At 46.5% G+C, this 23626-nt stretch overlaps 1 protein-coding gene across 6 annotated transcripts in view; it reads right to left on the bottom strand.

The window, feature by feature from the left end:
• The window catches only part of PPFIBP2 (PPFIA binding protein 2), a 149389-nt gene that overhangs the window by 98788 nt on the left and 26975 nt on the right, over positions 1-23626 (bottom strand). For all 6 annotated transcript variants that reach the window (XM_081936499.1, XM_081936501.1, XM_081936502.1 and 3 more), the window contains exon 3: positions 730-944. In XM_081936499.1, the coding sequence (XP_081792625.1) occupies positions 730-944 (215 nt within the window). The remainder of the gene's footprint in view (positions 1-729; positions 945-23626) is intronic.

The raw sequence follows: 23626 nt of genomic DNA, 5'->3' as shown, positions 1-23626 counted from the left end.
TTGCAAATCTATTCAAAAACTTTTAAGGTGTTTTGAAATCTGCAACAGTCACGAGTTCTCAGTATTACAGACTTCATTAGGAAACACTACAGTACTTCTGTGCTTGAAAATAGGGCCCTTAGCTATCAAACCAGCTACAAGTATTCCAAAGCTGTAATGCATGTTAACTTGATTCAAAGCACAAATACATACTGTATTAACTTTCAGATTTCTTTTGCATACCAAGTTCCCTGTCAATGAGGAGGACAAATTCATGAAACTACTTTTAACAAAAATATATAACCTGCTATTTTTCTGAAAGCAAAAACTGTCTCATAGCTTGCAATAGTCTAAATTTCTATCCACACTTTTATCCACATAAACCTCCAAGGTCCCTTCCAACTCTATTATTACTCGATCTACCTACCTATTCTGTTACCACTTTTTTGTAGCAGTCCATCGAAGTGAAAATCTCAGATCTGCTGCTATGTCTGATGCAGTCCTCTGGAGAGGACCTTTTCCAGCACTGCTATTTGAAATCCTAAAACTGGAACCACCTAATACAAATGCAAGGAAAACCACTGTGCTAACCTTTGGATTTTTAATCAAATAGTATTGCCTATACAAAACAACTCTTAAGAAGCTTATTACACAGCCATGTCTGATACTTCAGAACAGAAACCCTGCGGAAACAGAAGTTGATACCCTCCAGCAATACAATATATACATTTTTTTTTTGCTTTTACTTACCAGATGTTCCTCCAGCCAGTCATGTATGCAAGCTACTGTAGCCCCTGGTACTTGGTGCCACAAAGCTTCTTTCTCTTGAGGATCCTTGAGCATTTCCAGTGCTAACTTCAAATCTTCCAAGAGGTGCAAAATTTGAAGTGAGCCAAAATACACTGATTGAGCAGGTGACACCATGTCATAGACACCATTTGTATACTCTGCAGCTGCCTTGGTACCTAAAAAGAAACAACAGAGTTAACAGAGAGAGTGTTCAATAAAAACCTGAAGAGCCAGATTAAAGAAAGCTGGTTATCTGTTTATATACTGGAAAATCCTTGTGCATTTTATGTGTTACAAAGCATTCCCCGACTCCTTGATGTAATCTATATTCTTCTTTTAAGTTCAACTGTATCTCCTTTGACTAGGCTTCTTAGAATGGCAGTTGGTCTTACCTGAACTGTTATTTTAGGAGTTGGGACAGGAGGCTCCAGTAGAGGTATTAACACACCCAATTGGCCACAAGGCTGGGATGAAGCTGAAGCCACGCATCCGAAGTCTTCAGCCAGCTAATGATGCTGACAGGAGACCGTAGGGCTGGAAACCCCAGGGTGCTACAGCAGGTCATTGCAGATCGTTAGTTTCCCGCCCATGGGATTTAACTTTGGTAGGTCCCTCTACTGGAGCCTCCTGTCCCTCACTCCGGAAAATGGCTGTAAAAGTGTGGGGAAAGATGAGGCTTGACAACTGAGGAACGTCCAACTCTATTTTATTACGCGTTTTAACAATAGCAAGCAATACAGGAGAGAAGCCCCTTTCCTTAGCCTGACAGCTATTTATACGAAGAGCTGTCAGGCCAAGGAACCAATCAGGAGCGCAAGTCAGCCCGCCTTCAGCCATGCCGCGCCTGATTGGCTAAGGCGCAGCATGGCTGTTGCTGGCTGACAACAGGGGGAATTCCCCGGTCGTAAGTCGGGGAGGAAAGAATACAATACTCCTTCCCCCCCAGCGAGTACGCATGCGTAGCAGTGGAGCATGCGTAGTCGCTAAGATAGGCTGGGCGGCGACGGACACGCCCAGAACGCCGCAGAACTGGGCAGACCGTCGGAGAAGGAGGTGGTGTCCGTGGGAGCTCCTCCCTGAAGGGAGTGGAGCTCCGGGCGCCATCTTGAAGGCCTACCCCAGCCGGAGGAGGAGGCGGAGACTCAGGAACAGGTAGGCAGGGCCGGGGTGGCGCGGCCGTTGGCGGGCTTGAGTCAGGGAACTTTGAATTGTTGCGAGGGACAGGCTGGCCTGATTGAGGGAAGGCCAAAGTCGGTTGCAATGGCGGAGCTGGTAGCCCAACGGGGGCTGAAACGATGGAGGGCTGTGGAAGGCGGAAGGCGCCTGGAGCAGTCTCTGGTGAAACTTCTTGCGGCCTGGGCAACTGCCACGGCTGGGGGAACGGGTGCGGCGCCAACCCCAGGGCCTCGGGTGGAATTGGCGAGGCCGACTCTGCGGGGTTGTTGTGTGGATCCAAAGGTTCGCGGCGCCTTAATTGATCCACGTGGCGGCGCCAGTCTGCACCGTCGGCGGTCCGGACCCTGTAAGAGCAGGGGCCGGTTACAAAAGTGACGGTGGCAGGCACCCACTTAATATCCCCGGAGAAAGCCCTAGCCCATACTGGATCGCCCTCACGGAAGGAACGGGGAGGGGGCCCCAGGTTGCTCGGCTGTGCCTCAGAATAGGTTGGGTGCAACCTATCTAAGGTGGTCCGCAGGCGCCGGCCCATCAGCAGCTCAGCTGGGGTTTTGCCGGACAAGGGACACGGGGTGGAATGCTGAACCAGGAGGTAAGCAGCCACCCTCGTGGGCCAGTCGCCCTTGTCCATTCGGCCAAGGGCGTCTTTGGCCGAGCGGACAGCGCGTTCCGCCCGGCCATTGCTGGCCGGATGATAGGGAGCGACGAGGGCATGCCTGATGCCTTGGGTGGCCAGGAAACCCTGGAACACGGTGGACGCAAACTGAGGACCATTGTCCGACACAACGACGTCTGGCAAGCCGTGGGTGGCAAACAGGCGCGTCAGTGCTCGGACAGTGGCCTCGGCTGTGGTGGAGGTCATGATGATGAGCTCCACCCAGCGCGAGTAAGCGTCCACCACAACCAGGAAAACCTGACCTCGGAAAGGCCCGGCGAAGTCCAGGTGGAGGCGTGACCACGGGCCGCGGGGAATCTCCCACTCCCGCGGCGGGGCCGCCGGAGGCGCTGGACGGGAGACCTGGCAGGTCGAGCACCTGGCAACCCAGGTAGCTATCTCGTCGTCCAGCCGGGGCCACCAGACATAGCTGCGCGCCAATGCCTTCATGCGCGCTATGCCAGGGTGGCCCTCATGGAGGCGAGATAGCACCTGGTCACGCAGTGTGGGTGGAATGATCACCCTGTCTCCCCACAGGAGGCACCCACTGTGAAGGGACAGCTCTAACTGCCTGGCCTTGTAGGGGCGGTGGCCGTCGGACACCGGCCCCTCAGGCCACCCCCGCAGAACCCAGGTCATCACCTGGGAGAGGGTGGGGTCGGCCAGAGACGCTGCCGCCACATCGCCCGCAGAGAGCGGCAAGGCGAGGTCTGCAATGGCCAAAACAGACATGCAAGGCACTGTCTGAGGGTTGGAGACGGGCAAGGGGCAGCGGCTGAGGGCATCGGCATGCCCTAGCTGCTTGCCAGGGCGGTAGACCAGGGCATATGAGTATGCCGCTAGGAACTCCACCCAACGTGTCATCCGGGGTGACAGAATGGGAGGGGTCGGACGGTCACCGGCCAGAAGCCCAAGGAGCGGCTTGTGGTCAGTGAAGAGCGTGAAATGCCGTCCGTAGAGGTATTCGTGGAACTTTTTAACCCCGGACACGGCAGCCAGAGCCTCCTTGTCGATCTGGCTGTAGTTCCTCTCCGCTGGAGAGAGTGTCCGGGAATAAAAAGCTATGGGGGCTTCTGAGCCGTTGGGAAGGACGTGGCTCAGGACAGCCCCCCAAACCCACGGGGGAGGCGTCACACGCTAGAGTCAGGGGCATCCTGTCACTATATTGGACTAGGACTGCCTCTGACGTCAGCATGTCTTTGACAGCCGCGAACGCATGCGCTTCGCGGCTGCCCCAGCGCCAGGCTGCCGATCGGTCGAGCAACCGATGCAGCGGCTCGGCTAGTGACGCCTTGTGTGGCAAAAATGGCGCGTAGAAATTTAAAAGCCCCAAGAACGACTGCAGCTCCGCCTTAGTGGCGGGGGTGGGGGCGTTCTTGATGGCTGCGACTTTTGCAGGGGTGGGGTGGATTCCGTGGGCATCTATGGAGAAGCCGAGGAAATCCACTTTAGGCACAGCAAAGGAACATTTGCTGCGCTTTAATTTGAGACCCGCGCCCCTAAAACGGTCGAGGACCTTCCCCAGTACTTCGAGGAGTCCTGAGCGGCTGGATGCAGCGATCAGGACATCGTCGAAATAGGGTACAACGCCAGGGAGCCCATGGAGCAAACGCTCCATGAGGCTCTGGAAGATCCCCGGGGCCACGGAAACGCCAAATTGGAGGCGGCGGCAACGGAAAGCCCCTCGGTGGGTGACGATAGTCTGCGCAGCCGCCGCTTCGTCATCCACCGGGAGCTGCTGGTAGGCCTGCGCCATATCCAGTTCCGCAAAAATACAGCCCTGCCCCAGGGAGTGGAGCAGGTGCTGTACGACAGGGACTGGATAGGGGTTTGCCTGAAGGGCCAAATTGATGGTTGACTTAAAATCGGCGCAGAGGCGTATGGAACCGTCGGCCTTCACAGGGACCACTATTGGGGTCTCCCAACGCGAGTAGTCAACAGGCTCCAGTACGCCCTGCGCCAACAAGCGGTCAATCTCCTCATCAACTTTGGCCCTTAAGGCAAAAGGCACCCTGCGGGCCTTCAGCCTAATGGGAGCAACCTGGGGATCTAAATTAAGAGAGATGGGGGTGCCCTTGTATAGTCCCAGCTGGCCGTCAAAGACGTCCGCGTAGGCGGAGATGACAGCAGCTACGTCAGGGGGTGTGTCTGAGATGGAGTGCACCCCCTGCACGGAGAGACCAAGGGCGGGGAACCAATCTAGCCCCAATAGAGCGGGGAGGGGCTTTTCAACCACTAGGATTGGCAGGCACCCCGAAAACCCCCCGTATTCAACCCTGACTGTATGGCAGCCCAGGGTTGGGATAAGTGACCCCTGATAGTCCCTCAAGGCCACGGGGCTAGCATACAGCTGGCGTTTTAGGACGCCGGGGCACAGTTTCTGAAAGTCAGCCCAGGCGATTAAGGAGCGGGACGAGCCGGAGTCCACCTCCATTACACAAGGCGTGCCCTCAATGAGGACAGACGCCTTGATTCTGTCCGCACCTGCGGAGGCCTGGTAGATAGCCTCTGCAGGGGCGGCTGCTGCAGGGCCTGGCTCCACGGTGTAACAGCTGGCCTTCGAGCGCGGCTGGCGGCGGGGCTGCTGCTGCGGTCCGGCTGTCATCTGCTGGCCTGTGGCTCCCTGGGATGGCGGCGGTGGTAGCACAGCTCGGCAAACTTGGGCCAGGTGCCCTTTTTTCGAACACCGGCGGCAGATGGATGCCCGGAATGGGCAGGCTGACCGGTCGTGGCTGCCCCCGCAGCCCAGGCAGGCTGTCACAATCTGGCGCGGAGGTCGCGGATTGCGGCGTCTCTGTAGTTCTGCCAGGCGAGCCACAAGTTCTTCCTCTTCCTCAGCCGGGCTCGGAATGGGCACCAGCTGATCAATGAGGCAGGTCTGCGCTGGGGAAGGGTGAAACGGGTGGCGGTCCATCTCAGCGACGGATTGCTCCGACAACTCCGCCGCCCGTGCATCAGCGACCGCCTCTGACAGGGTGATTTCTGGCCGGGCCAGGAGACGCCTCCTCAGCCGTCGGTCCCTGATGCCGCTGACGAATTGTTCAACCAGATTGTCCTCCAAGTCAGGGAACTCGCAGGGAATGGCTGTGGTCCGCAAGGACTGGAGGAACTGGCTGACGTCTTCGTGCGGCTTCTGGACACACTGGCGGAAAGCGTATCGCCTGGTGATCTTCGATGGGGTCGGGGCGTAATGTCCCTTCAGCTTGGCCATCAGCGTGTCCCAGTCGAGGTCGTGGACTGGCACAGGGGCTGCCAACGCCCGGGCGGCGTTGAACATCGGGGTTCCGCAGCTACTGAGGAAGAAGCTGCACTTCTCCTCCATCGGAATACCCCGTTTTCCGTTGGCTCGCAGGAAGCACTCAAAACGCTCCAAAAACCCCGTCCATCCTTCTCCGTCGGTGCCGAAGGGAGCGAACGGGGGCAGTGAAGACATAGCGGCTTGGAGTTGTGCGGCTCGGGGAGCTAAACTCAAGCGGCTGTGTAGCAGAGGTCGGGTTCCGTCAGGGTCGTCGCCTCAGCAGAATCCCACCTTCGTCGCCAGTGTAAAAGTGTGGGGAAAGATGAGGCTTGACAACTGAGGAACGTCCAACTCTATTTTATTACGCGTTTTAACAATAGCAAGCAATACAGGAGAGAAGCCCCTTTCCTTAGCCTGACAGCTATTTATACGAAGAGCTGTCAGGCCAAGGAACCAATCAGGAGCGCAAGTCAGCCCGCCTTCAGCCATGCCGCGCCTGATTGGCTAAGGCGCAGCATGGCTGTTGCTGGCTGACAACAGGGGGAATTCCCCGGTCGTAAGTCGGGGAGGAAAGAATACAATAATGGCAGTTGGTCTTACCTGAACTGCTATTTTAGGAGTTGGGACAGGAGGTTCTAGTTCCCGCCCTAGGTTAGTTACCCTAGCAGGGGTGGGGGTAGTTCTCCTTTGTGCCTTGTTTTCAGGTCTCGGGGGAGCTCGCTTCGATGAAACTGGAAGTCAAGGGTGGAGCACAGAGGCATGGCTTCAGCTTCATCCCAGTCTCGTGGCCAATTGGCTGTGTTAATACCTCTACTGGAGCCTCCTGTCCGTCACTCCAGAAAAGATATAACTTACAGCATGCCAACAAATTGTAAACAAAGCTGCAAATACACTGATAAAAAGATGTAAATTACTACATGGTTCTGTTATGAAAGCTTTGACATATATCCTGTAGGAGACCTTTCATGTTTTTAGAAGTAGTTCTTTGCTAATTATTTTCTCAATATTGTATAATGCAGTGCATACAGTATATACATTGCACATGACTTGAATATAGCTATCTTTATTTGGTAAACAAAACTTACAAGTTCTCTGTTAAAATTAATTTTATGAAACAGACACTATTTTATAGCTATATTATTTCATGAAAATATATTAATTCAATATCAAATCCACAGTGGCAAAAGAGAGAAACAGTCCATTCCCATTCACAGAAGAAACAAAACAGAAAAGTAACAAGGATGCAGAAAAATAACGTTAGATAACCAAGGAGTATGTTCAGTAGAGTGCTATTAAATGCTTTAGCAACCAGCTCTTCTCTTGCTGATACTGCTGTGTTGTAAACTGCCAAACATCTGATTGGCTTGCTAAGAGTCATGGCTCAGGCCTGCTCTCAACCAGCTTGCAAAATTCCTGAAAAATTAAAAATGGACTCTTGAGGGCTACCACCATATTGATATACCACTGAATATATCAATCAATTTCCCCAAATAAGCAATACCAATATTTATCACGTCCTAAGGCAAGATAAAAGAGAACCCAGTTAAGCAAATGAGTCAGAAACATATATACCACCATATACCACCAGTGAAACTTGGTAGTGGCAGTATCATGGTTTGGGCCTGCTTTGCTACCTCTGGACCAGGACAGCTTGCCATCAGTGATTCTGAATTCTGAACGGTATCAGCAAATTCTAAATGAAAATATCCAGGTAACTTTCTGTAAACTAAAGCTCAAGGAAAAATGGCTCATGCAACAAAACAACAATCTCAAGCACACAAATCGTAGACCCAAAGAATGATTAAAGCAAAAGAAAATGTATGTTAATGTTTTGGGATGGCCAAGTCAAAATCCTGATCTTAATCCTACAGAAATATTTAGGAAGGAACTGAAGTGGGCAGTTCTTGGAAGACAGCCAACCAGCATCTCTGAATTGGAGCTGTTCTGGAAGGAAGAAGCAACTAAAATCCTGATGTGATCACTAGTTATCAGAAACATTTAATTGCAGTTACTGCTGTCCAACGGTGACATATCAGGTACTATAAGCAAAGGTTCACATGCTTTTGCCACACACACAAATATGTAGCTTTGGATCATTTTCCTAATAAATAAATGAACAAATAGTCTGACTCATTTGTTTAATTGGCTTCTCTTTTTCTAGTTTTAGGATTTATGGGGAAACACGTTACATTTACATCATATTTATTCAAAAATATTAAAAATTAAGAGAGTTCACAAACTTTTAAGAACTCTATATGCAGAAGGGGCTTGCTGAAAAAACAAAGGTTTTCATTAGTTGGTACATTTTAACTCTGTAAAATGAATATTATATTATTTTCCTTGAGCATAACCAGCAGTAATTTTAGTGCAATCATGCCAAGAACACAGCGGGACAGTGAGATCATAAAATAAACTTAAATATATATATATATACATAAATTGGTTACTTGAAATTACTTTGAACAACCATTAGAGGTCACTGTCCTTTTAAGGACAAATGAGTGAAAGCATCATATAAATATTTATAACAAAACCAAAAGGTATACATATTTTATCATGACCAGAACAATACAATTAATTGGTTTTTGTGTGTGTAGGGTATTCTTCTTACTAGTGAAATACAAAAAAAACCCACCTTAACTAAAAAAAGTAATTACCGGTATACAGTGAAAAGAATAAGCATATTATTGCATAGTGATTAATTAATAGAAAACAGTTCCATATAGTAAATATAAATAACCATATAATCATTTCAATTCTTACATTTATCGAGATGATATGGCAATAAAATTCATCATCTTCTTATTTTAGAACAACGACTTTTCAAAAATAGATGACAAAGTCTTATCCAGGAAAACGATTTTAATTTAACAAATCCTGGCTTTTTCATGCATGTAAAACTTGGTTTCTTTGTCAGGGAATTGTTTGGTCCATTGCCAACAAAGTAATTTGGTTAAACTTTATGTGTGAAAGAGATCAAATGAACAAAAAAAGTTTATCTAAACCTCACTCTGTTGTCAGTACAGGTAGTTTTCAATTAACAACTGCTCTGTTTATCAACCGTTCAAAGTTACAACGGCACTGAAAAAGTAACTTTACTACTGATCCTCACACTTATGACTGTTGCAGCATTCGATCATGTGATTAAGATTAAGGCGCTTTGCAGCTGGAGGGTGTTTATGACTCTTGCAGTGTCCCATAATCACGCAATCGTTATTTCTATGCTTCACAGCTTGAGTCCAATAAGCTGACTCCATGGCGAAACCAGCAGTAAAAGTGCAAGTCATGGTTACATGATGTTTGGCTTAATGACCATGGCAGATGTGAGGTAAGTCCACAGCAGTCACGTGATGTCTCACTTAGTAACAGTGACACTTAGCTATTGAGTTACCAGCCCCAATTTGGTTGTTAAATGAGGACTATATGTAATAATCAATCAACCAGATTCCTATGGAAAACTGACAGTGGGATAGAAAGGCAGCAATGCAATCGTCAACAGCTACACAAAACTTGAACAGGCATTTTTCTCATAAGGAAATAGGAACATATGGAACCTCGGTACCATGTGAAATTCACAGAAGAGAAAGGGATATGTGTCATTCACTTCTTCTCAACCAAGAAAATTATGTCAATTAACAACCCGCGGGTACTTATTATCTATCTCCACCAGTGGTGGGTTTCAAATTTTTTTAGAACCTCTTCTGTAGGTGTGGCCTGCTTTGTGGGAGTGACTTGCTGGCCATGTGACTGGGTGGGAGTGGCTTGCCAGCCATGTGACCAGGTGGGAGTGGCTTGCCAGCCATGTGACTGGGTGGGCAGGGCCAACTTGTAAAATGTGGTGAAACTCACTTAACAATGCTCTTGCTTAGCAACCAAAATGTTAGCTCAGGAACTCTGGCATTGAAGTGTGCAAGTCTTAAAGCTGTCATGTTACAAGACCTTTGCAGCCCTAACCCTTTAGAAAAAAACCCCCAGGGGTGTTCAAACTTGACAGCTTTAAGACTTGTGGACTTCAACTCCCAGAATTCCTCCCCTCGCTCTTCATCTTGATGATGTGCGGATGGGTGGGTAGAGGGAGCTGGAACCGGTTCTAAAGGCACTGTAGATTTGTGGAACCTCTTCTATAGAAGAGGTTAGAACTGGCAGGAACTCACCCCTGATCTTCACTACATATTTTTAATTGGAAAATACAAATCAATTCAGATAATAATGATCTTCTAGTCAAAACATATATTCCAACATTTGTAAAGACTTTTATTTTCAATATTTATAGGGCATTTTTCATTTAATTATACCTATTTAATTACTGCCTATTAACTTAATTGCTGCCTATTCTAAAACTAACTTCTGGTGTAAAGATTTTGTTTTTTTAACAATAACATCTGCTTCATTTTCAGATAATAGGACTATCATTTTAAAAAGCCTAATACTTTATTAAACATCGATAGAAGCTTTTAAAAATCAAGCTCTGCTCCTGCTGACTAGGTACTGTAGACTTGTCCATATAGTTTTCTTAGGAACATTATCAAAGCAGCCTTTTTAAAAACTTCCACAGCCTAGTGCTTTGCGATCTCCTTGTCACATCCAAAAAGACCCTATTCGAATTTTGAAATCAGCCAAGATCAAATAGGTATTATCATACATTAACAATGAATAGAAATATCCCTTCCAGGTCATAATTAAATGGATTTGCAATAGTGGAAGAAGTGGTTGGCTGCGATTCTGCTGACCTCTCATTTGCCCCTGAGCATTTCCCTTTCCAGAATATATCCCCCTGTTCTACAGCTGATTATGAGGCATGGTAGTGCAGTGGTTAGAATGCAGCACTTCAGGCTACTTCTACTGACTGCGGGTTGCCAGAAGTTCAGTAGTTCGATTCTCACCGGCTCAAGATTGAGTCAGCCTTCCATCCTTCCTTCTTGGAATGCCAAGAATTTGGAGCATCTTAAAGAGACAAACTCTGGGAAAGGCCATTTTAAGGGATGCTCCATCTGAAGTTTTTAAAGGATACTTATATTTTTTTAAAAAAAGTTTAAACTCCTGTTTAATGAATCAGGAGAAAGGCTCTTCCTCTTTCTACCTAACTGATTATTTGAATTTCTGCAATGCGGAAGGTATTTTAGATTAGGCATACCATAAATACAGCATTCCATATATTCCAGAATACAGGTCTCCTGAAAATACAAGATGAAGGCCAAGATGTCCCTAACTACATCCATTTATATCTATGGAGATTCTCAGTCATGCAGGTCATGGTTGTCCCAAAGGTGCTTTTTCAAAAGGCAACTAGACATTATTTTTCCTTAATAATGTTTCACTTCTCATCCAAGCAGCTTTTTCAGTTCTGATTGAATGGTGGAAGATGGGAGGATTTATATTCATTTATAAATCCTAATATAAATCCTCCCATCCTCCACCATTCAATCAGAATTGAAGAAGCTTCTTGGATGAGAACATCTTCAAGGAAAAACAAAACCCTGCTGTCTTTGAAAAAGCACCTTTGGGATATCCATTTGTCTTTTACTGAGCCAATAGTTATGACTTTCCCTGAACAGCTGGTCTGCTAACTGCTCTTTGCATTGAAGGAGAAAACTATTATCCTGTGTTGTCAGTTTGAGAGGGGTAGCTCTACCCTTATTTGTCTGAAATTTTATTTTATTTAGAAGAGTTAAAAGTTGAAAACTGACATTTACAAAATTCTCCCAGAGAGCTTTTCTTGTTGGAAGGGGGGGGAGGGGTTAGGGGGAGGAGTACAGAAAAATAGGCCCAGCACAGGATGGAAGAAACATAATCTTGCATCCATCTTCTAATCACAAACAGATGCTGTGTTATTTTTAAGCTAAATTGCGGAGGCAGTTGCTCTACTAGTCCTTTCACTTTCTGTCTGGAAAGGGGAAAAAAAACAATAAGAAAACAGGAGTCTGGCCACAGAAGGATTCAGCTTGTACCTCTATTCCCTCTCCCAAATATATGTAGAAATGCCTATTTTTAACTCAGCATTTCCTATTTAACTAACTGAGCTTGAAGAGAGATCTGAAAATGAATCCTCCCATTTCACGTTAACTTAAACTTATAGTTGTGCTTATGTAGCGAGAAAGATGCACAAGTTAAGTACATTACACACATTAGAAAGGGAAAAAATGTAGATAAATACAAAAGAGCAACCCCAAAACATACTGTTTTCATCTTCTTTTCTCTTTCAAGTTTAAATCTATAAAATGTGCTCACTATTTAGAAAGCTATAACCTCTACTGCATGTTTAAAACCCTGGTTTGTGCTCTCTCTTGCATTTACTTATACAGTTTCTTTAAAGTTGAATTGCAAGCTGCCCAGACTGAGATGGATGGCTACAGAAATTGAACAAACAAACAAAGTGTTCAGTTAAAAGAAATTTTATTATTTTATTTATTTATTATTCACACTTATAGACCGCCCCCTCTCCCGGAGAGGACTCGGGGCGGTGTACAGTCACTAAAATACGTTGTAAAATACATACATAAACAGTTAAATAATTAAATACGTAGGTGAAGGAGGTTGTGAGACTGTAATAGAATAATAAATATAATACGTTAAAAGCCTATTAAAACCCCAAACCCAATTAAAATAAATGAATCCCGGGAGGTAAAACTAAGAAAGTGCCAGGCCAGCTGATTGAAATAGGTGAGTCTTTAACTTTTGCCGGAAGGAACGGAGGTCGGTGGTAGTTCGAATGTCTGGGGGGAGGTCATTCCAGAGGGTTGGGCCCATCACAGAGAAGGATCTACTCCTAGGTGTCGCCCGCTGGCATTGCCTAGCAGACGGCACCAGGAGGAGCCCCTCCCTGTGTGAGCGAATAGGTCGCAGGGACGTGTGTGGTAGGATGCGATCCTGCAGATAACTAGGTCCTCTGCCATGGAGCGCTTTAAAGATGGTGATCAATACCTTGAAACGCACCCGAAAGGCCACAGGTAGCCAGTGCAGCTCGCGCAGGAGAGGTGTTACGTGGGAGTAACGAGTACTTCCCATAATAACCCGCGCGGCTGCGTTCTGAACTAGCTGCAGTCTCCGGATGCGTCCCAAGGGAAGCCCCATGTAGAGGGCATTGCAGTAGTCCAGGCGAGACGTCACCAGCGCATGAGTGACCGTGCGCAGGGCACTCCGGTCCAGTAGGGGGCGCAATTGGCGCACCAGGCGAACCTGGTGGAATGCCCCCCTTGCCACGGCTGCCACATGGTCCTCCATTGACAGCCGGGCATCAAGGAGGACACCCAAATTGCGCGCCCGCTCCACAGGGGGCAACTGTTTGCCCCCTATGGCCAGCGATGGAGTCAGCTGGCTGAACCGAGGTGCCGGCAACCACAGCCACTCGGTCTTGGAGGGGTTGAGTCTGAGTCTGTTGTCCCCCATCCAGACCCCGACGGCTTCCAAACACCGGGACATCACTTTGACAGCCTCGTTGGGGTGGTTTGGGGTTGAAATATACAGCTGAGTATCATCAGCGTAGAGATGGTACTCAACCCCAAAACCACGGATGATCTCACCCAGCGGCTTCACATATGCGTTGAACAGGAGAGGCGAGAGGACCGACCCCTGTGGCACCCCACAAGTGAGTGGCCTCAGGGACGACCTCTGTCCCCCTGTCAACACACATTGCTTCCGGTCGGAGAGGTAGGAGCCGAACCACCGCAAAACGGTGCCTCCGACTCCCATCCCCTCCAACCGGCGCAATAGGATACCATGGTCGATGGTATCAAAAGCCGCCGAGAGGTCTAATAGGACCAGGATAGAGGAGCAACCCCTATCTCTGGCCCTCCAGAGATCATCGACCAACGCGACCAAGGCTGTCTCGGTGCTGTGCCCGGGTCGGAAGCCGGACTGGCGCGGGTCTAGATAGTCGGATTCGTCTAGGTGTCGCGGGAACTGCTGCGCCACCACATTCTCAACAACCTTCGCCACGAAGGGGAGGTTGGAGACTGGACGATAATTAGCTAGCTCCATTGGGTCGAGCGAAGGCCTCTTGAGCAAGGGTCTCACCACCGCCTCTTTCAAGGCGGTTGGTAAGTATCCCTCACCCAGTGATGCGCTCACCAGGCCCAGGAGCCAGCCTCGTGTCACCTCCCAGGCTGCCAGTACCAGCCAGGAGGGGCACGGGTCCGTTAAACAAGTGGTGGGTCGCAGCCGTCCACGCAACCTGTCCAAATCCTCGAGGGCAACAGAGTCAAACTCCTCCCAGAATGGTCTCTCAAGACTCGCTGTTGGCGGCTCGTCTGGTCCACTGACGGAGGTCCACCCGCTCCGGATCTGATCGATTTTGTCCTGAAGATAATCCCCAAACTCCTCTGCTCTACCCTGTAAGGGTGTCTCCCGCGCCCTCTGCGATAAAAGGGAGCGAGTCACCCTAAACAGGGCGGCAGGGCGGTTATCCGCGGACGCAATAAGAGCAGCACAATGCCTACGTTTGGCCGCTCTTATTGCCACAAGGTAAGTCCGCAAATAGGCTCTTACCTGTGTTCGGTCAGATTCGGAGCGTGAGGACCTCCACCTGCTCTCTAGACGTCTCCTGTGGCGCTTCATCACCCTAAGCTCCTCAGTGAACCAAGGAGCCCGGGTGGGTCGATGCCGCAGGAGAGGTCGCAAAGGCGCAACCCGGTCCAAGGCCCCAGTCGTCGCCCTATTCCAGGCAGTCACTAGGTCCTCGGAGCGGGAGCGGGACAAGGCTACAGGAATTGGCCCAAGCTCCGTCTGGAATCTATCAGATTCCATCAGGCGCCTGGGGCGGTACCAGTTTATAGAGTCTGGTTCCGCCTCCTCGCGGTGGGGGATAGCGCCAGGGAAGTCCAGCCGGAGGGATGAGTGGTCTGACCATGACAGGGGCGTGATGACTAAATCCCCTATTCCCAGATCACTCGTCCACTGTTCAGATACAAAAATGAGGTCCAGTGTGTGGCCCCCTTTTGTGCACACACAAACCTAAAAATCAAGTGAAATGCCCTTACTACAAACAATTTTTTCTATAGCAAGATATACTATCACTGGCATAACAGTGTCAATTGTTCAATAAGCTTGAACGCTTAATGAAAAAATATTTTCTAAGTGTCAGAAAAACAGCATTTATAGAGAGTGTTTTTATGTCTGTGTGTTTGCATACGTGTAGAATCTTTGTAATACAATGTATGTAGCTCCTTCTAAGATTCTGTGTACATATACACACACACTCACACACACACACAGCTTTCGTTACTCAAAATAAGCTGAGGGGACAGCATTGCTCCCTTTTTAATCAACTGGATCAATACTATATTCCCCTCAACCAGGGTTATTATCAATAAAAATACTTCCTTCTCAGGAAGGATGGAAGGAATTGGGCTGCAGTTGCAGGCCTTTTATTTTTCATTTGAAATTAAAGTAATTGGCTTGTTATATTGAACCAACAGCAGGCAACCTATACATTCTAACAAGAGATATTTGTAAATGTGGAGATTCAACTATTGCCTAAATTTCTTTAAATACATTAGAATAATTATATCAAGGTTTCCGGTTCCGGCGGCTGACGGCGACGGGCAGAGACTGCCCGCCTCGCGCATCCCTGGTGGGCTCCCCACCCCTTGGGGGGCACAGGACGCCCCGGAGAGGCGTTCTGCCGAAGGAGCGGCGCGGCAGGAGGACCCCTGCATCGGCGGCGGCCATCGGGGGGCTGTCGCTTCGCTCCAGGCACCGGGGAGCGCGAAGGGGAGGCGCATAGCGTCTTCGCTGTGAGGCTGTCCGGAAGAAAAAAAGAATGCTGAAGGCTGCAGCGGCGGTGCGGTGAGGTGTAGACTCTCTTCATACCCTTTACCAACTTTAAAAATCGTCAGTTGTGCTTATTGGAACTTTTATTAATTTGGAGAGGTGTGGCTGGAGGGGAGGGGGATTCCCCCCCCTTGGACAAGCGGCTAGAAACAAAAGTGCTCGTAGCCCCAAGGGAAGGAGGAGGGGGAGAGCCAAACCAAGGAGGTCACACTCCAACTAAATGGATCTTCAGATTTAAACCTTCAGGTTTTAAGACAATGCGATCTGGAAGCTTTGGGAACTTGGAATTTTGAAAACTTTATTTGTTGCCTCAGTGCCCGAAGTTGGCAGGGCAAGATGGCACACTTCCGTTGTCTTCATGAAAGTTGAACTTGACTCCACCTTTTAGCTTCAGGCTTCCGGTCTTTGTCTAAGTGTTATTTGGAAAACTCTCTTGTGGATTGTTTGTTTCTGAACTCTCTGGAGTGAAAAACGTCTGTTCCCTGCTAGGGTGATTAGAGAGTTCCCTTGTGCCTGGTCTTTCTACCCCCTGGACTCTCTTGGCTGCTCTACCACTCTGTTTGATTCCTCTCTATACTGACTGGACCCTTTATTACCAACAATGACATCTAAAAGACCACCTCCTGGAAAGTCTGGCTTTGCTGCCTCTGCCCCGACATCTACAACCTCAAGTCCGAGTACTCAAACAACATTGACAGCCCTTAAACAAGTTAAAACTGCGGACTTGGAGTTTCATCAAATGTTCCAGCAACTTCTACAGGGACAAGAGGAAATTAAGAAACAACTGAAGGAGATGAAAGAAGAAATTAGAGGGAACTACGAAAATATTAATAAGAATTCACAGAGACTGGATCTTTTGGAGCAGGGGGCAGCTGAGATGAGGGGGGGGGGTGGAAGGCGTGCAAAAGGGAAACAAAGAACTTGACACCCAACAAATGAAAATAGAGTTTGAGAGAATGTCTTTTTATCTTAGGTTTCAAAATGTGATGGAGACAGATGATGAAAACATAAGGGACATCATGACAAATATTTTGGCTGAGTATATCCAGAAAGAAAAACAACAGATGGGGTGGGAAATAGACCTGGCTTATAGGGTGAACTCTGCATATGCTAGAACACACAATGTCCCCAGGGAGGTGCATATTAAATTTCTTAGGAAAAGCACAAGAGATGAAATTCTGAATACACAAAGGAGACAAGCCCTGACATACAAAGATAAGGAGATAACCATACTGAAACAGATCCCCAAGAAAGTGAGGGAGAAAAGAAAATTTTATTCGCAATTGGCGAATAAATTATACCAGAAAGGGGTGTGGTTTCGTTGGTTGCTGCCTGAAGGTATGTTAATATTCTGGGAGGAGACAAGAGTCAGAATTAATACACCCATAGAGGCGCAGGCCTTTATGGAAAAAAATAAACTACTCCTAGAAAAACCAGAAGATATTCCAGTAGATGCACAAGACACGGGAGGGGCCGGAGCGCTGCCAACGGGGGGAGACGGGGCGACATCAACAAAACTCAGATCACACAAATAAGTAAGAAAATCCACATGATATAAACTGATTGAAATTATTAATGAATTTATCACACTGACTATATGCTATAATGTAATATTTGAATGCTATGCAAATGTATAACATGAGTCTGGAGGGGGGGTATACACACCGCAGTTTGCGGCTGCCAAAATTTGTAACTTTCCCCATACCTTTTCCTTTTGTGAAACACTAAAAAACCAATAAAACTTTGTTTGAAAAAAAAAAAAAAGAATAATTATATCAAAAAGACTTTTTTCTTTATGAGGCTAATAACTTTTATTTTTATTCATCTAAATTGCAATAATCATATGACAGATATTTTAATTTCCATCTTTATTGTTTTATTGTTGGGCATATATATTTGATTTGAAATTCTTTATAGAATACAAATAGATTAAGCAAAATAACCATTATGAGCATAATTATAAACTTACTATTGGTCACTTTGATACTATGGTAGAGACATGACCTGATTTTTTAACCATCAATACATCAAAAATTACACTGACATTTGGAGATGTTGGGACAAAATGTTGACTCTTATTCACCTGAATAACCGGATAACTTCAGTTTGAAATTAACAGGTTATTTTTTTTTAGGTGGTGTGGTGGAAATGTCTTGGGCTGTAGTATATAAATTTTTTAAATCAAGTTATAGCAATTTAGATTTTAAACTGAGTTATTGCAAGAAGTATATCTATTGTCTAAAACAGCAAAAAAGCAAAAAAACCCATCCCACCTTACCTTTAGTTAAAAATAATATTTCACATTTTGCTTCCAGATGCTTCAGTAGTATCTAGAACTCCTAAATAATTATCAGTATTGGAATGTGTTTTGGATAAAGGTAAGGCCGAAGCATCTTTTAAAAAATACTAATTCATCTTAGTTATATTATAGATAAGTGGCTAAGGGTCTTAAATACTATTCAGTATGCTTCTTCACTTAATAATCAGTTTGTTCTCTCTCCATTTTCTTTTTTCTCTTATTTTTGTTATAATAAGGTAGGATGTAAGTTATTAAAGGTATATAAATCACATGTGAGAGCCCATTTACGGACTTACCTTGTGGCATTAAGAGTGGCCAAGCGTCAGTATTGTGCCACCCTTATTGCGTCCGCAGATAACCGCCCTGCTGCCCGGTTTGGGGTAACCCGCTCCCTCCTTCAACAGAGGCCGCGGGAAGCCCCTTTGCAGGGTAGAGCAGAGGAATTTGGGGAGTATCTGCAGGACAAAATCGCTCAGATTTGCAGCGAGTTGGTCTCTACTAGTGGTCTAGAGGGGACGTCGGAGGTGGGTCTTGAGGCTCCACTCTGGGAGGAGTTTGACTCTGTTACTTCCGACGATATGGACAGGTTGCGTAGGCGACTGCGAGCCATCTCTGGACCCGTGTCCCTCCTGGCTTGTACTGGCATCCTGGGAGGTCACACGAGGCTGGGTCCAGGAGTTAGTTAACGCTTCTTTGAGTGAGGGGTTCTTGCCGGCCGCCCTGAAAGAGGCGGTGGTGAGGCCCCTACTCAAGAAGCCTTCCCTGGACCCAACTGTGTTAGCCAACTACCGTCCCATCTCCAACCTTTGCTTTCTGGCGAAGGTTGTAGAGAGTGTGGTGGCACAACAGTTTCCACGCCACCTGGAGGAAACTGATTATCTGGACCCGCGCCACTCCGGTTTCCGGCCCGGCCACAACACGGAGACGACATTGGTCGCGTTGGTGGATGATCTCTGGAGGGCCAGAGATGGGGGTTGCTCCTCCATCCTGGTCCTACTAGACCTCTCGGCGGCTTTTGATACCATTGACCATGGTATCCTATTGCATCGACTGGAGGGGCTGGGGGTAAGGGGCACCATTCTGCGGTGGTTCTCCTCCTACCTCTTTGGCCGAGTGCAATTTGTATTGGCAGGGGGGCAGAGGTCAACTTCGAGGCCGCTCACTTGTGGGGTGCCACAGGGGTCGGTCCTCTCGCCTCTCCTGTTCAATGCATATATGAAGCCGCTGGGCGAGATCATTCGTGGGTTCGGGGTAGATTACCATCTGTACGCGGATGATACCCAGCTATACATCTCTACCCCGAACCACCCCAACGATGCCGTCAAAGTGATGTCCCGGTGTCTGGAAGCCGTACGGATCTGGATGGGAAGTAACAGACTCAAGCTCAACCCGTCCAAGATGGAGTGGCTGTGGCTACCGGCACCCCGGTTCAACCAGCTGATTCCATCACTGGCCATTGGGGGCGAACATCTGGCCCCCGTGGATAGGGTACGCAATTTGGGCATCCTCCTAGATGCCCGGCTGTCAATGGACGACCATGTGACAGCCATGGCAAGGGGGGCGTTTCACCAGGTTTGCCTGGTGCGCCAATTGCGTCCCCTATTGGACCGGAACGCCCTTTGCACAGTCACCCATGCGCTTGTGACGTCCCGGCTAGACTACTGTAACGCTCTCTACATGGGGCTCCCCTTGAGATGCACCCGAAGACTGCAGTTGGTTCAGAATGCGGCCGCGCGGGCAGTCTCGGGAGTCGCTAGATACTCCCACGTAACACCTCTCCTGCGCGGGCTGCACTGGCTACCTGTAGCTTTTTGGGTGCGTTTCAAGGTGCTGATTATCATCTTCAAAGCGCTCCATGGCACAGGGCCTAGTTATTTGCGGGATCGTATCCTGCCCCACACATCCCTTCGGCCGATTCGCTCACATAGAGAGGGACTCCTCCGGGTGCCGTCCACTAGGCTGTGCCAGCGGGCGACGCCCAGGGGAAGGGTCTTCTCTGTGATGGGCCCGACCCTCTGGAATGACCTCCCCCCTGATATTAGAACAACCACGGACCTCCGCTCCTTCCGTAAGAAGCTCAAAACCCACCTGTTTAATCTAGCCGGCTTGGCCTAATTCCAGCTCTCCCACCTCAGTCTGTATTTTCAAATTTCACGGGTTGGTCTTAGGCTAAGTTTTTAATTTTTATAAATTTGTACAGGGGTTTAAAGTTTAATCCGATTTTAACTATATTTATGATTATTTGTATGATTTTTAATTTGGTACCTGTACACCGCCCTGAGTCCCTTCGGGGAGAGGGGGCGGTCTAGAAATCAAATCAAATAAATAAATAAATAAATAAATAAATAAAAACATAATAGTTTTTTTCAGTAAAGGTAGCTGTAAAAACTTCAAAAAGTTTTTGCAAAACTTTTTTACAAATTTGCAAAAATTTGTAAAAACAAATTAAATGAAAAATAATAATGTAAAAACAGCAAGGGATGCTAAAGTGATTTCTCTTCTGAATTAAAAATGTCAATACCATGCCTCTTTCCTAGTATTGAATTTTCAAATTTCTAACACTTTCACTTTATAATAATTATACAGTGAGATTTCTGGATACTTAAGAACAGAAGAAAATGCGACATCTAGAACCCTGGTGGCACAGTGGTTAAGTGCAGTACTGCAGGCAAATTCTTCCCATAGCCAGGAGCTCAAGGTTGATTCAGCATTCTATCCTTCTGAAGTTGATAAAATGAGATTGTTGGGGGCAATAAGCAAATAATGTTTTTATACTGTAAACTGTCCATAGAAGGCTGTAAGGTGCTATGGGGGTGGTAAGGTAAAAGTAAAGGTTTCCCTAGCACATATATGCTAGTCATTCCTGACTCTAGGGGGCGGTGCTCATCTCTGTTGCAAAGCCGAAGAGCCAATGCTGTCCGAGGACGTCTCCATAGTCATGTGGCCGGCATGACTAAATGTCGAAGGCGCACGGAACACTGTTACCTTTCCACCCAAGGTGGTTCCTATTTTTCTACTTGCATTTTTTATGTGCTTTCAAACTACTAGGGGGGGCAAGTAACGGGAGCTCACTCCATTACGCAGCACTAGGGATGTGAACAGCTGAACTGCCGACCTTTCTGATCAACAAGCTCAGCATCTTAGCCACTGAGCCACTGCGTCCCTATAGGGTAGTATATAAGCCTAAAAGCTGTTGCCATCTAAACTCACCTAAAATTGATAATGATCAATTAAATTGCATGAAAGCAGAGAGGAAGGTGTGTTCAAGTGGCATGAAAGAAACGAAGCCTCACAAATAAAATATGCCTTTTTAAATCAGTTTCTTGGAATGCCTAAGAAATTAAACAAAAGGAAGATCCCAGCTGTCTCAGATTCACAACAGCTATTGATCTACTTACTAGTTTTGGCAAATTAATTTGTCTTTCAGTTATAATTAAAATAATAAGGACTGAAGTACCATAGCATCTGCCAGACACTTCTGATTAGAAAATCCTGGATTTAGTATTCCCATAATAGAAAATGGATGCAGATGCAATAAACTATGTTAAGGCAGGCTTTTCCATCCCTTGTAAAAGTATCATTCGCCCTGCCTGAAGTATAAAGGACCATGTCCTTATTAAAGTATAAATAAATAATAAATTTGTTATGGAATTTGTGTAAGGATTAAAGATGGTGTGTATTATGTTACTGTTCCAAAGTTAGATTTTATTAAGCAGTTAAAACATGCTTTAATAATAAATTCTCAGCAAAATTACTAAGTCTTAGGAACAGTTTAAAGATTGTAAAATCAAGTGGCATTCTTAGAAAAGAAAATGGCATGTTTATCAGACAACTCCCTGGACAAGAGCTTGTAATTTTTTGCCATTGTCTTCTTCTTCCTAGGCTAAGAGAGAGGGACTGGCCAAGGTGGGACTAGAATTCACAGTCTCCTAGTTTCTAGGCTGGTGCCTTAACCACTTAACCCATTCTGCTAGAGAGAAGTTCCCTGAGGATGGGCTCTAGCACAAATCCAGAAGCTCAGAAGACTAAACCTTTGGTACTGGTGACCAAACCAGATTAGATCCTGGGAAGTCTATTTGCCTTCAGTCACCCTAACCACTACACCAAACTGGCTCTTGCTATAGCGTAGGGCATCCTAACCAGAGGTGGTATTCAGCAGGTTCTGAACAATTCTGGAGAACCGGTAGCAGAAATTTTGAGTAGTTTGGAGAACCGGTAAATACCACCTCTGACTGGCCCCGCCCCATCTATTTTCTGCCTCCCGAGTCCCAGCTGATCAGGAGGGAATGGAGTTTTTGCAGTAGCCTTCCCCTGGAGTGGGGTGGAAATGGAGATTTTATAGTATCCTTCCCCTGCCACGCCCACCAAGTCACACCACACCCAAGCCACACCCACACAACCGGTAGTAAAAAGTTTTGAATCCCACCACTGATCCTAACCCTAATCTGCTTCTTTACAAATGGAAACTGGAATGATAGAAAATATTTTGAAGTGGGGCTGTCAGAAGCTAGCTGTTTCACTTTTTGATAAATTATTATCTTGTGAATGATAGTAGCAGTCATTTTATGGCTAAGCCTCCCATAATAGCCATTTTGAGTTAGCACACAAAAAATGCAGGCTGAGTCAGGCTCAATTGCACTAAAGGATAGTGCAGGCTTACAAACAGATTGGAAGGAATCTCTCTGTTACTTGTTATTTCAAATAGCTTCCCTGAGAATGTTATGGGATTCTGCAAGAGACTAAGGCAGGAAAATGTTCACCTGCATGCAGCCAAATTTCCATCACTCAAGCTTTACTTTTTTGATCAGGGATTTCAGGATTTTTAAATTTGTTTTTAACTAACAGATTCGACAGCCTGAAAGTCTGAAAATTCCTATGAATAATATCCCAAGTATTTCCAGTCTTCTCCATGAAGAAAAAGAAATGATGCCACCACTTTAGGCAATTATTATTTAGACAAACTTGAAACAGAGGCATCTTTTTTTCAGTCTCACACAAAAGCTTGCAGCCTTCTTTAATGACAGATGCGTTATTAGGAAGCACTTTTAAATTACTTCTGCAGCACAGACAGCTCTGTTGTTTATAGGAAGCTTCAAGATTCTCCTGGTTTCAAAATATCCTCTGATTCAACTTTATCAGCTTTGTTATACACACTAAGAGCTATAAGATACAATTGGTTGCTTTGGGGATTCTTTATGACTAGGGAGGGAGTCACTTAACGGAGCAATTTTCAGTTCCTGCACTTGAAAAGAACGGAAAGTCCTAGTTATCCACCAGACTTTAAAAGGGTGGAAAGATAAAGAGGAGTTTGTTATGACTTTGAAAATGATACTTTACAAACCACTATTTTCTGTTGTTTTAACTTTTTTTTTTTGCCTGAAGCTGAAGCCTTAACACTTGGGAGGCTTTTTTTTACAACATTTATTTCAATACCTTATAAAGATAACATCCTTTTTCTTGGTATTTTTATGCTAAAATAATTAATAGCCTTTGCTATCACTGAAGATTCCTATTCTAATGTTAAATGACCACAGCACTAAAAATGTCCTGTCTGTCCCTTTATTTCTGTGTGTGGGATAAATTTTATACTCTCCTTCACCATGTGGTCCCTATAAACTCAGTCTTGGTTACCACACTAGACTTTTTACAAAACAAAGTACATTCTGCTCTCCAGGAAATTGACCTTGATCTGTTTAAAAATAGCTCAGCAGAAAGAACTATT

Source organism: Natrix helvetica, assembly GCF_964273705.1.
Source record: "Natrix helvetica genome assembly, chromosome: 1".
Classification (NCBI taxonomy): domain Eukaryota; kingdom Metazoa; phylum Chordata; class Lepidosauria; order Squamata; family Natricidae; genus Natrix; species Natrix helvetica.
Note: the sequence above shows the minus strand (reverse complement) of the source record. Positions and strands in the feature narration are given on the sequence as shown.